At 40.5% G+C, this 13,922-nt stretch overlaps 1 protein-coding gene across 15 annotated transcripts in view; it reads left to right on the top strand.

Annotated features, from left to right (window-relative positions):
- The window catches only part of LOC123707566 (NUAK family SNF1-like kinase 1), a 28,455-nt gene extending 14,755 nt beyond the window's left edge, over positions 1-13,700 (top strand). The window contains exons 14-29 of one of the 15 annotated variants that reach the window (XM_045657703.1): positions 60-171; positions 252-341; positions 1,096-1,205; positions 1,514-1,632; positions 1,824-1,924; positions 2,060-2,210; positions 2,282-2,416; positions 2,533-2,736; positions 2,846-2,905; positions 3,389-3,500; positions 6,355-6,455; positions 6,609-6,635; positions 7,515-7,556; positions 7,665-7,741; positions 8,967-12,369; positions 12,653-13,700. In XM_045657703.1, coding sequence (XP_045513659.1) covers positions 60-171; positions 252-341; positions 1,096-1,205; positions 1,514-1,632; positions 1,824-1,924; positions 2,060-2,210; positions 2,282-2,416; positions 2,533-2,736; positions 2,846-2,905; positions 3,389-3,500; positions 6,355-6,455; positions 6,609-6,635; positions 7,515-7,556; positions 7,665-7,741; positions 8,967-12,369; positions 12,653-12,713 — 4,905 coding nt within the window. In that variant the 3' untranslated portion in view covers positions 12,714-13,700. Of the gene's footprint in view, positions 1-59; positions 172-251; positions 342-1,095; positions 1,206-1,513; positions 1,633-1,823; positions 1,925-2,059; positions 2,211-2,281; positions 2,417-2,532; positions 2,737-2,845; positions 2,906-3,388; positions 3,501-6,354; positions 6,456-6,608; positions 6,636-7,514; positions 7,557-7,664; positions 8,591-8,966; positions 12,370-12,652 lie in introns of those variants that run through there. The other 14 variants (XM_045657709.1, XM_045657708.1, XM_045657713.1 and 11 more) reach the window with 14 other exon arrangements.
- The last annotated feature ends 222 nt before the right edge of the window (positions 13,701-13,922 follow it).

Below are 13,922 nucleotides of genomic sequence, written 5' to 3'. Positions count from 1 at the left end.
TACAGGATACCGAGGTATTCGCTTTTGAGAGTTACCTGATGCGAGTGAAACGATTGCAGGTGGAAGACGGCAAGCCGTCCGTGGCGGCCACCGCAGACAAGTTGACGTCCTTGTCCATCTCTCAGCCGGCGCCAGCCTCCGCTCCCGTCAAACCGAAGAAGCTGTCTATAGGTCATTTTCTTTCTTAATAAGTTCTATTTCAGCTTAGAATAACGTAGTACAACAGAGTTATGCGAAATTATTTATTTCAGGAGGTCACGTCGGCAGCTTCAAGGAGCAGTTCGAGAGACGAGCGTCTCTCACCACTCCACCGGAAGTGAAACGGACCGTCACTAAACCTGGTACTTGTTCATTCGAACTAAAGTCGATTTCTTATATATATATATTGTTACGGAGATCGGATAGAAAATGTCGTAGATTGCTTCAAGGGTTTATTTCTTGATAAATCAATGAGGAATTTATAAGCATAAATTACTCGCAGAAATGCACTAAATACACACACAAAATTCAGTCACAAATTACTTAATTATGCACACAGTACTTTATCACTTCACTTTATCGCTTCGGTGTTTATCTCTTGATATCGCATTCGAAACTAAACTAATTAGTCGCGTTTCGGCTCGCGTATATATCTCTGGGAATAATTTTGTACCGCATTCGAGAACTCTCTAGGCGTGATTGCTACTGAGTAGCAATTCTAGAACGTCCGTACTCTTTGTCTCTTTCACACATTGCGCCGTTCTTGTCGTACGGCGTTCTAGAGTGCTCAGTCTAGCTACGAGAAGGTTTCGATCTTCCCTCTCTCTCGCGTCTCACACCTAGATAATTCGGTCCAGAATATTCATTCATCAAAGGGGTATAACTAGGCCTGAAAACGGGTCTCCGGAAAACTGCACCACTCGACTACACATGTTCTAAAAACTCCTGAAAAATGTTTCGGCCTCCTGAAAAGGTCAGAAATCACATTTCAGCCTGCTGAAAAGTTCCCTAAGTAGTGTAAATCTAGAAATATTGCAGTCGACCCGTCTTCGTAACAATGTGTGTGTAAATAAGTCAATAATGTTGCATATTATTGATTTATGAACTTGTACACAGTGGTGTCCAAGATCGCGAAGCCAAAAGCCCAGAGCGAGGATCGGGAGTTGAACAAGCCTCTGGACAACGGGACCGTGAGGCTTCAGCAGATCGGTATTGAGCCGTCGCCGGTGAGTTTAATTTAAAAATTTATACTAATCATTGACTAGTTCAAGAAGCTGCCCAAACGCTTCTTTCTGCAAGATGGCGATGCTTGTAAATACATTAACAAACGTCAAGTTTTTTACGTGCTCATTATCATTATCTCATAATCAATCAAAGGGAATAAAACTCCAAGACAGTGTTACGATTAGACAGACGAAGAGACTATTTTGTGCCATACCAACATTCTTATATATTTCACTCTGCAACGCTTTTAAAAGTTATGATATATAGGCATTTCTCTTAATGACACTTTATTTTTCACACTGCTAAATAGTCGGTGCCGTTCGAAGAGCCTCAGACGCAAATGAACCGGGGTGGAGTAAAGAAGACGGAGAGCGAACCCACTCACCACACGCAAGTCGACCCTGCGGTCTTGCTTCAGGACGCCAGGAGGTGATGAATTGCTTTTCTTAATTGTTAAGAGAATGGCTAAATATATCGAGAGAAGAATTCGCAAAATGTTAGACTCGTTTAAAGAAATTACATAATTTTCTATTTTATTCAACTATTAATAACCCAAACCTACACATTTTCTAAACACCAGAGTTAATTTACACATCTTCATAACGTTATGTCTTTATCAGGAGTCTCCAAAGTTCGATGGCGAAGTTGGCAGAGGAACGGGCGGGCGAAGAGAACAGACGTCGCGCCGCAAGAGACATTATATCCTCTGCCATCAGAACGGGTGAGCGTTTAATGATTTGGGTGATGATTTTCGCTCAGGCTCACTTAAGTAATAGACGTTTCCGTAACCCCTTCACCCGTTTCCCTAATTTATATTACCCTTGTATGAATAAATTAAATTAATGACGTCTTCCAGGCAAGCCTCCCGTGCCCTACGGTAGGTCTTCGTCGGCCGGAGTGGCGTCGCTGGCGTCTCCGCCGTCCACTCCCCCCGCGGCCCCGCCCTCCGCCTCTCCCAAGGTCTTCAAAACTGAGGCACACCATCGCGTGGAGGATCACCGCAACAGGTAACGCATATTAGACCCCGTAAATCGCATCCTAAATGAACTACTGTCGATTTAACGATATTCCTCATCAGAGGCCTGTCAGTGGAGCGCATAATACCGATAAGCGTGGCGACGGAGGAGAGTCCCGCGTCTCCGACGTCTCCGTCCACGAACGCGCACGTTCCCACGCACAAGCCCGCACCCAGGTCGACGCATACGCCACTTAGGTATGAAACGGCGAAAGTACACACTTTAAAAAAATCGAAATGTCTATTTAGACAAATTTGACAGGCACAACATTACCTTAAAGGAAATAAATTGAAATGAGTGTAATAATTTTAAGACGTCTGGCTTCGACGGAATCCACGGGAACGAGCGAGCCGAGTCCCAGCACGGGCGAGCCAATAAAGAAATCGGCTCGGGAGTTCATTATACCCATCGCGGTGGAGGGCAAGGGGTACGTCACACCCAGACAACGCAGTCTCGAGCCCGACGCGTCGCCTTCGCCTAGGGTGCATCCCCCCCGACTTACGCCTCGGCGCATCAGGTGGAGTTTCTTTTTCATTTGCCTATTTAAAGTGTATTTTAACACTATTGCTGAATAGTTATTTATCTTTGTATGTACAAAGTTTATAAGTATTCTTTTTAATTCACAGTAGCTTAGTAAGCGGCGGCGAATCTGAAGAAGAGGATGACACACATATGCATCGATTGAGGTGAGGTAGACTTTCTATGTGCGTACGTCAAAATATCGTAAGGAAACTGGCTCGCCTTAGATCCAAAAAGTCGATGGCGTGTGTCAGACACAGGAGGCTGATAACCTCACCTGTTAAATGATCATGAGACAAATAGATATCTGAATCCCAGAAAAAAGTTGCAGCGCCATTGATAATAATAATCGTTTATTTGCCAAGATAGTGGTACAGTGTTTAGATCGATCAATTATAATTATCCGTACAATCAGCCATATATAAATAGGCATGCAAATGTCATATCAATCTTTAAAATGTCTCATAAGAACATAAAATAATGTCAAAGTTAAGTTATTTACAATTGGTAGGTACGGTCCAAATACTATTATCGCCTATTTATTTTATTTTTTATAAATTTGATATGAGTACGTTATATTAGTCTCCAAGCCGAAAGACTCCAAGTCGAACAACGAACCATTAGATATAATCTTTTGCTTGTAATTCCAGATCAAGCCGCTTGGCTCGAGCGGAATCCGTGTCCTCTGGCGAGGAGGACGAGGAAGATGAGGGTTTCCATCTTTTGACGGCTGAAAACCTTTTCTCCACGCTGTTGCACCGGGTGAGCGCTTTTTTCTCAAATTACAAACACTTTAAATATTGTGTGTAAACATTTGTAATAATTTCAACGTTTCAACGTTTAATAATTTCGTTCAATAATTAGGTATATTTCAGATGTTGAAAAGAGTTTAATAATAATAAAATCATTCACACGAATATGTCAAAACTGTTACCTCCAGGCAAGAATAATCCACAAATTTCAAGATAATCCACCAGAAAATATGTAGTTTCAGTTAGAGTTACTAACATTTCCGTCTTAGTTGCCGTTAGTATTGTACTTGTTCTTTGTAATCAACACATTCAGGATACCATTGGGGCACACGATGCATCAGGAAACATATTCGACGTACTGCAGAACCTAGGCAAGCCCAATGGCAGCCTAAAATTGTAAATTGTATTGGTTTTTACAACAAACTCTCAAGCGAGATTAGAGAATTATGACTAAATAAATTCAAAGCCCTCGTTAAACGTAAATTAATCAATAAAGGTTTTTATAAACTTAAATGATCCTAAATATTTTTAATTGATTTGCTCCAGTTCAAAGAATTTGTATGACTCAAAAATTGGCGATTAAAAAGAGTGGCGGAGACTTTCTTGCCAGTTCTTCTTGCCCGCTCTACGCCCTTGACTTGATAACTGGTAGTAAATGTAAATTTACAATTAATTTAACTTCTTTTTGGCGTTCATAAGTGTACTTGGTTACCGATATACATAAAGTTATTTTGAGTTTGAGTCTGAAAACATGTTATCCTGAACGACGTCTTCTGGGTGAAACTCATAATGCAGACCTGCTGAGCAACTTATTTCTCCTGATAACCCCTTTGAATCGGTCAATTTTATTAATAAATTCTTTGTTTCTATTGGTAAAGATCTGGCTGAAAAGGCATATTCCTCTGGTAGGGGTTGTATATCCTCAATGGCCAATCCACTATCATCCTTAGTTTTGGATAGTACCGATGAAAATGAAGTTAACTGTATTCTCAACTTAAAAAAAGGTAAATGTACTGGACGGCATAATATTTCAGGTGCTATATTAAAACGGTATCATCAAATAATAGTCCCACCATTGACATTCATTGTAAGTTTGATTTTTTCCACAGGCGTTTTTCCGGATCAGCTTAAGCTGGCTGATATTGTTCCGCTTTTCAAGGGTGACAGAGGATGTGTCAATAATTATAGACCAATATCTAAACTACCCACGATTGCAAAAGTAATTGAGAAACTTATAAACAAACGCCCTGTTAACTATCTTGAGACCATGAATCTCATTTCTAATTCGCAATTTGGTTTCCGTACGGGTAGTTCTACAAACGACGCCGATCACAAACTTACTGATCACATTGTAGCCAAACTTGACCGAAAGCAAAAAGTTATAGCGATATTTTTGGACCTTGCTAAGGCATTTGACACAGTGTCTGCGCCACTTCTCTTAAACAAACTTGAATCTTTGGGTATCCGTGGTTCTCAATTGGGTCTTTTCCAAAGTTACCTTAAAAATAGATTTCAAAGGGTTAAGGTCGGTGACTTTGTAAGTAATGACTTGCCAATAACTTACGGTGTCCCCCAGGGAAGCGTACTTGGCCCAACGTTGTTTCTAACATTCATTAATGAGTTATGTAACCTCCAGTTGCCAAATGGTAAGATAATATCTTTCGCAGATGACACTGCCCTTGTCTTCTCTGGCAATAATTGGAATGAGGTGTATAATTCTGCTCAGTTTGGTTTTGGCCTTGTTAATGAATGTTGAGAGGCAACGGCCTTACGCTTAATGTTGATAAAACAAAATTTATGCCCTTCTCTATTAAAAACGTTCCGTCTCACATTCATGATTATTTTTCTATCACAGCCCATACTTGCTCTTCAAATCAACTCTGCCATTGCAAAAGCATTTCCATTGCCTATAGTGTTAAGTATTTGGGTGTAGTTATCGATAGTAACTTGAGTTTTAATTCTCACGTGGATCTTCTCTCATGCAGAACTCGTAAACTCATTTACATCTTTAAGACTTATAGCAGACAATAGAATTGTTAAAGTAGTATATCAGGCTTTATGTCAGTCAATTTTAAGCTATTATATCACTGTGTGGGGAGGTACTTTCAGAACCAATCTACTAAAACTTGAAAGAGCCCAACGAGCAGTGTTAAAAGTAAGTCATTCCTTACCGTTTCTTTTTCCCACTAAAGAGCTTTATGCCCTAGCCGATGTGTTAACAATTCGTCAATTATTTATTCTCAACACAGTTTTAAAACAACATTATAAAACTAGTTACGACCCCGAATTAAATATAAACAAGCGGATTAAACATAAAGTTTGCTGTCGTATTACACGATGGACAACTTCTTTCTCGCAAAGATTCTTTGGTTTCCTGGGCTGTTACCTGTATAATAAATTAAATGAAAAAATTAACATTTACCCACTATCGAAATATGAATGTAAAAAAATGGTTACTAATTGGCTGAAGACGTTGAGTTATGATGAAACAGAAGATTTAATAACTGTTACTCTGTAACACACCCACTCGCCTACACATACACACACACGCGCGCACACACACACAGACACAAACACACACCAATCTTATTTTTACGACTCCGTTTCCATTTTTTTTCCTTTAGCACTTGCTTATTTTCTACTATTGTATCTTATGACAATGACCTGATTGTACGTGTTCCGGTCCGGTGGTGGAGAGGCTGGCTATCTGTCACTCAGGTCTCCTGTTACAGAGACCAGTCTCTCACATACACTTCCAAATGTTATCATCTTAGTTTAATCATAATAACCTTCTATGTATGTATATGTGAGAGAAGAAATAAAGATTATTATTATTATAATGCACAATCGATGCTCCTCACCAGGTTCGCGCGTTAACTCAGCGGTTAAACGGCGAGGAAGGTCCCGGCTTCTCCCAACACCCGCACTCGCTCTTCAACAACTTGCATTCACCGTTCTTCAACAGGTAACTTGCGAAATAACCTTTGGATTAACCGATAGACGGGTTTTCCTGAACTAATTGGTATTGAACGCACTAATTTCATAATAATTGCAGGTCACGTTTTGCTTACTTATAAGTTTTGTGATATAGCTACTAATCGTGATTTTTCGCATGCAGCCCTCATTTGCCGAGGAGGCATTTCATGTGAGTACAATTGTGGTAACATAAGGTGGCCGATTCAATAGATCACGTCGTATATTTTCAATAACGATCCTAATCACGTAACAATGATAATAAAGTAATTTTACTAATAAAACATTTTTACTAACGATTTCGCTTCTAAACGAAATGAACGTCGTTACAATGTTGATAAATTGAATCGAATACAATGATGTTAAATTGTGAACGTCTTTTTTGGTTCAAAGATACTTTATACATCGAATCCTATAGAAAATAGCAATAGCTAAATTTACTCGTTCTGCAACTTTTGAGATATAAACTGTATAACGTCTTAAAAAAAATATTCACTAAAGTAAATAAACAAAAATACTATGTACAATATTTAAAAAAATATCTTACTAAAGAAAATAAAATACCTGTAATTAATCTTTCGTAATAAATCAATTCGATTCACTTTAGTCGGCAGGTCATCTTATACTAAAACTGACGAATGCCAATCTGATCTATTGAATTGCCTTCATGCGGTGACATAACACAGGCACACTCTTGTGTGTCTTACATGAACTAAGATATACTACTTTCTAGACCTGAAACTGTTGTCGCTCAATGTATTATTTAAGGCACAGATATGTCTGATAATGACTTTAGACTTATTCATAATACTTAACACATAACACTATATCTGCCGTATATGTTACAAACTCTTTTACATTTACATAAATGTTACAAAAACAATACAATTAAAATAGTATATAAGATATAAAAAAATACCAGAAAAAATGTTAGCAAATAACTTTTTATGGCTTTCGTGAAACTTTAAAATATTCGGCATGAAAACGTCATGTCAAGGACCTCAATTAACATAAATACCTTGAATTAAAAGCATGCTTCACTTCCATGCAGCACACATAGGTATACGGAAAGTAAAAGGAGTGTTTCGGAGACGTAAGTTAAACTTTCGAAGCTCAATTATTACATAAATGTAGTTGTATCGATGCCGATATTGGTTTTTATATATCTGGTTCAAGTTGAGTCAACATTCTGTCTGTGCAGGCGCGAAGGCTGGGGCTCGCGAGACATGCAGTCGCCGTTCGAGTCCATGTTCAACAAATCGCGTCAGACGCCGCGCGGTGAGTATTCCCCTCGGTAGCTGTGCATCGCTTGAGCACCGGAAAACGCTGCCGATACCTAAAGCTTCACGTAGGTCTCACCCGTGCACAACTCATGGCACATCGGCACGCGCTTTGGCTGTATTTTTTAAAAATTTTGACGTCAGGTTTAAAGGAAATGCTGATTTCATTTTCTTTTGTCTTAATGTCTTCAACGTACTGTAACTGTAATGTACTGAACGAAATATATCGGCGCAACTAGAGGCTATTATTGACAACGGCTGATGGCAAATGGCTTCTTAATCAATTAACGATCATTCATTCATGACTTTATAGCTCGAGACCGACGGCTATTTTCGATATTAGTGGCGTTTTCCTTTGAGTGTTTTTTATTAACGTCGATTTCGTTGCAGCGGAACATGACAATTCTCGGAGTTGCCATGTTCCGTTGGGCATCAGCGTGTCACTTAAACCCTTAACAGTTGAATTTAACCAAGTTGTGCACCGTAGTGTTTTAATGTATTCAAATAGCATTCTCTGTGCAGGTATTGAATTTTCTCCTACCCGCTAACAATAGCAGGAAAATGTTGCGTTGCTCTAGATTTTTGTAGTAAATTGCATGAAGCGCACAAGGCACTCGACGCCGCGTACGTCGCACGCGAGACGTGCGGCGGACGTGATAAATGTGTAGATAGTGGATGTGGTGGCACGTAGTGAGGGAAGCGGGGGGAAGTGGGGGCAGCGGCTCGACGTAGTGAAGTGAGGTTTGTGGTTGCAGTGGGGTTGCGCGTTACTCTGCATGCTCCGACCACTTCACTCCACGGCGGACCCGGCGCCCGCCGACCCGCCGCCGACGACACGCAGGAATAGGTACTCGTCCCTTTATTTACTCTTGTTTTGTGTTGCGCTTCTCGCGATACGGCCGCACCCGACTTTTAAGATCGCTGTTGTGAGAATGCATTTTTTGCAAAGTCAAAATTCAAAAGCAACATTTTAATGCATCACTTTCGTTCTTGGTTTGCGATGGCTTATTTTGACCTAACTTCTGGTTTTTAATTCACTCGATTTTCATTAACTCCTAACACAAACTTAACGAAAAAAGCGAACGACATAACCGACCTTAAACTTGATCTATTTCCCTAGTCGACGCGACGGGTCGCATCGGAATAGAGCACTGTAAATACGCATAGCGTCCCCGCGAGCGTTCCGCATGATCGAAATGGTGTGTTTTCCTGTTCCATTGCAGGTAGTAGTAAGAAGGGCAAAGCGCGGACCGGCGACGGCGAGGACGACCGTGAGGGCGACGCGGGACTAGATCTCTCGGACCTAGACTTGAGCTCGATTCGATTCTCCGAGCGCGAGATGCGCGCCCTGTCGGGCCTGACGCCGGCGCTGTCTCGGCGCCTGCAGCGGCAGCTCTTGCGGCATCTGCCGCCTCACGCCGCTCGCTCCTTGCGACGCACGCTCTCTCTCGGCGCCGACCGATCCGAGCCGGCGGACGACCTGCGAGAGGTTCCCGCTGACGACGAACATTCGCGAGAACCTCCCGACACCGAAATCGACGACGTCCCGCGAGCTTCCGCGTCCCAATTCTGCACTCTGCCGCGTTTAAGACGACGTCCTAGAGCGTCGCGCGAACCCGCGTCTCCGACTTCCCCTCTCGCCGACAACGATTGTACATACAAAATGGCGGCTCCGCGGGACTCGAGCGGAACGCGCCCGGAGTCCCGCGGCGCTACCGATAGACCTCTACTGAGTAAATATTTATCTGAGAGAGCGACTTCTTTAGACGACTCGTACGCGTCGGACGGAGGCAGTCTAGTCACCGACCCCAGTTATATCGCTGCGTACGGGTCGCCCGCTTACGGTAACTCGACGGGTCAAAATTTCAGACGACATTCCCTGAGATTATGCGGCGATCGACCGAAAAAACGTATTTCCAGATTCCTCAGATCAGATTTCTTCGAGTCGCCCCCGGACGAAAGTGTTTACACTAAACATAAAAAAGAAAAAGAATTGGAAACTCAAAAAATATTGAAAGAAATAAGAGAGAAGAGAAGTAGAACTGCGGACGGTGCAGCGACGACCCCCACTGATGTAAGCGACGGTCAGAATTATATAAGCGAGGATATAACGCGCAAGTGCTTGTCGCCTACGAGTATTTTAATTGGTAAAGATCGAAGTAGATCAAACACGCCTTTTTTTCCCAGTTTAGATAATATTAAGGAAAACACTGTTGATTCCTCAACTTTACTGAAAATGAAAAACAGCAATGAAACACGAGACTCACATATCAGGAATAATAATGAAAACGTGACTAACCAAGAAACAAGGATAGTCCGACCAAAAAGTTATCCAGCTAAAAGCATTAAAACATACAATACTACCAAGACCGAAAGTGAAACAAAATCAAGTCAAGAAAACGAATCTGAGATTAAGCATATTACATCTAGGGAATCAAAATTATTAAGACCTAAGAGTTACCCGAATAATACGAATCTTTCCAATAAAACGAATTCCAACCGCACTATTAGAGACGAATGCAAAAGTTCCACCCTAAATGAGAGCCCTTCTCCTACACCGGAAGCAAAAACTGATGTAGAAGTTAGTTTTAACATAACACTGCCTAGAAAAACAAAACCTACCCCGACGGGCAATTCATCACAGGTTGTCACACAAAATGAAAATCTTAACGCTAGAGAAGATAAAACGAAAATAGACAATGGTTCATCAAATCTTGTTTTGAAAAAATATAAGGTAGTTAATTCCACTCAGAGAGAAATGACTTCAGCCATGGATCAAAATACATTAAACGAGAGTATCGTGGACAATGCAGATGCTGTACGAAAACGAAATTATCCCAATTCCATAAAAAATAACAACTCAAGTAATGGGTTTACTCGAGATAATAGTATTCCTAAAGATGAGTCAAAAGAAGAAAAGAAGATTACAAAAAAGAAAGTAATTAAAAAAGTACCTTCAAAGCCAAAGACGACTGAATTAGGAAACGACAAAAATACGAATGATATTAAATCTTCAAATGATAAGAAAATTCTTGCTAAGAAACATAAAGAAAAATCACCTGAGGATAGTAAACAAAATAATGTTACTAAGAAAAAGTCGGTTTTACAGTCGATAGGTCACAAATTAGAAAAATTGACTTCTTCAAAATCTAACTCACCAGAGAAAACATGTAAAAATAGCTCAGTAAATGCTAATAAAAAAGAAACTCTTAAACTACAAAGGACACAAAGGGAACATTCCGTTCCGGTCGAACCGCCGACCGAATCGAAACTCATCAAGAGAGCTGTAACTGTAACAGATGTGGGCGCGCTGGACAACCAAAGCAGCACACAGAATAAAACGACAGTTTCTAAAGTGTTGGGATTATTTAAGAAATTTGAACCTAAAGAAAAACAGGTGAAACTTATTTCAGAAAATGCACTAAACACAAATATTGACGAACAAAACATTTCTGCAGAAATTGAAAGTGACATCGAAAAACCACGAAGACCATCGTCCCTGTTATTGAACGGCGTGAATCGTAAAAATAACATATATAATAAGACTGGTAGCGACAGTTTCACCGCCCTTTCGACTGATAATGATGAAAAATTAACGAAGAAAGACGAAACGAAAAGCATTCGTAGCACACTAAAATTGGACTTTTCAAAACTTCCCAGAGTGAAGAAAATAGTTCCTACTAATCCTGTGATAGAACCTCAAATAATGGATACGTCAACGGACAAAGGTAAAGGTAGAAAAAGTGAAACAAATGGTGATTGTATATCGGATGGAATAGCCAAGTTAGACTTGGGTGATACCATAAGTAGAAGTAGGTCTAGAAGTAGATCGATATATTCTAATTCTGACGTTAAATCCGATCATAGCGCTGAACTAAAAGAGAAAAACCTAATCTCTCCCAGCAGTCTTTATCCTATCCGAAGTCACGACTCGACCACCCCGGAGAAAGAAGACGTCGGGGATAGAATACGCAGAAAAAGCTTTTACTCTAGATTTAATGAAAAGAAACAACGAAGAAAAAGTAACTTAGTCGGTCCAGGCGCCGTCGAATACGATCCCGTGGCTCGAATATACTCGCACTCGACCGATAAATACGATGCTTCGCCCACTTCCCCCAATACATATGACATTTCGCCCGGCTATTCCGTCTCTTCGGATGCGTCTCCTTCGACAGACCGTTATAGGTCCTCGCTCGCCGACCTACCTCGAAATAATTTACGATATGATAGCCTCAGCGACAAAGTAGACACGTATAGATCTCTAGACAGGAGTGACCTCAGAAAATATTCAGGAACACGAAGCTACCTCGACTACGACCAACCGTCGTCTTACGGCCAGAATAGATATTCCAGAACGAAATCACTGTTGGAGACTTCGGACGGCCCCGACAGTCTCGGCCTCAGCCTTTTGAAGGAACCGCACAAGTATAACAGGACGAACTCTCTGTACGCCCCCGGGAGCTACGCCACGTATCGCCCCAAGAGAACCCAACTCAACTCTGCCATAATATTGAAAGAGAGCGAAAAGGAACCGAGCCCGGAAAACATTCTTGAAAAAATTCGTAATAGGAAATACTCAATCAGAGTGACGCGAAAGTCGGACCAGGACCAGGATTCCACGTCGAGGTGTGTATATTGTAATTAATATTTGTTTCGTAAATAATGAATAACTCTCGAAAAGTTTTACTTGATGCACGCTTCTTGCTTTGTATTAAATTGACAGCACTAATGCCTTTAGGTTTAGAGATTATATTTTCATGTCCCCTACAGACTTTGATTTTAAAGTAGTTAGACTTAATATTCGTGTCACAGTCTACTTTCTTCCGCCCGAGTATATCGCGGTAGCGTCTATCGTATTTTTCTAGACGTGGATCCTGTCATCAGCTAGAGTGACGTGGATATGTTTCAGACCCGCTGGCTCACCTCAAGGCGAAGGCGACAGTGCAGAACGCTCTGAGAAAGGCGACTGAGAGGCGTTGACGACGCGTTGATCGTTTCTCATCTGTTTTATTTATTAGTCCTTCTTGAATCTCTTCTAGGTAATTCATCGTTTCCTATCGTCGATCTGTACTCCGAGCGTAGGGACATCTTGCCAACGGTAAAAGTCGCTTGCATTTTCATAGTTAGTACTTAGACTAATGCACATTGAAATCTCTTTAGTGACAAATTAAGAATTAATGTCGGTAAGTCATCTCATAATCATTTCTAGAGTCATTTGCTTCTACAATGCGTTTAATTGTCGGAGCGGACGTTGTTTGACGAACGAATTGGAATTTTAGTATTCCAATCGCCAAATACACGATACATTCAATGAATTTTGAATATGTAATCTTACGCCAAATATTTATTCTTATTACCATTATATTATACACTAATGAAATTAATTGATAGTTATCGAATTGATTTGCTAAGACATTAAGAATTGACTCACGTGCCTTTACGCGACTGGAATTGTCCATTTATTGAATGCGACGTGAAACAAACGCGTGTCTGCACAAATGATGTATTTATGTGTTAATTACTCAAGTGCAGCGATCGGATTTAGTTTAACTATTTATCAGAAAGTATTGTTTGCTAAGTCAAGTAACAGATATCGAATAGAATGGTGCTTAGTTGAAGATTTTCGTAGAAATTTAACGTATTAAGGTAAGGTAGAAACAGGTGTTCTCTAAGGAAATAGCTATTTTGTTGACCGTTCAGAAGTATTTTCAGTAGTTTTAACTTAATTTGTTGCCATTTCTTTGTTAGGTATACGATTTAATAACGTTTAAGAAATAATTTATCATTTATACTCATATTTATTTGTAATCGTAACGTATTGCGCTATTTATTTGTGTGCGGTATAATAATGTTTTCGTGGCCACGGTTTCGATGCTTTGAAACTGTGAAGTGTTGAATAATATTGTAATTACCATCATACGTTTTGTATTGAATGTCAATAAATTATATAGTTGCAAGTTTGTTTATTTTTAATGCTATCTACCCGAGGCGACTTCGATTTTACCCCCAAACAATGCTAAATGTTGATAAGACGAAACTAAATTTCAAAGATTTCTAATCTGTTGTGGCTTGGCAAGTGACACGCATCCCACCCCTTCTGTGCAACCAATGGAGTTTTCTTCTTGGGTATTTAGGTCTTACGGTGATGGAAAAAACATTGTGAGGAAACTGGCACGCTT

Source organism: Pieris brassicae, chromosome 3 (assembly GCF_905147105.1).
Source record: "Pieris brassicae chromosome 3, ilPieBrab1.1, whole genome shotgun sequence".
Lineage (NCBI taxonomy): Eukaryota > Metazoa > Arthropoda > Insecta > Lepidoptera > Pieridae > Pieris > Pieris brassicae.
This window is presented reverse-complemented; position numbering and strand designations above follow the sequence as displayed.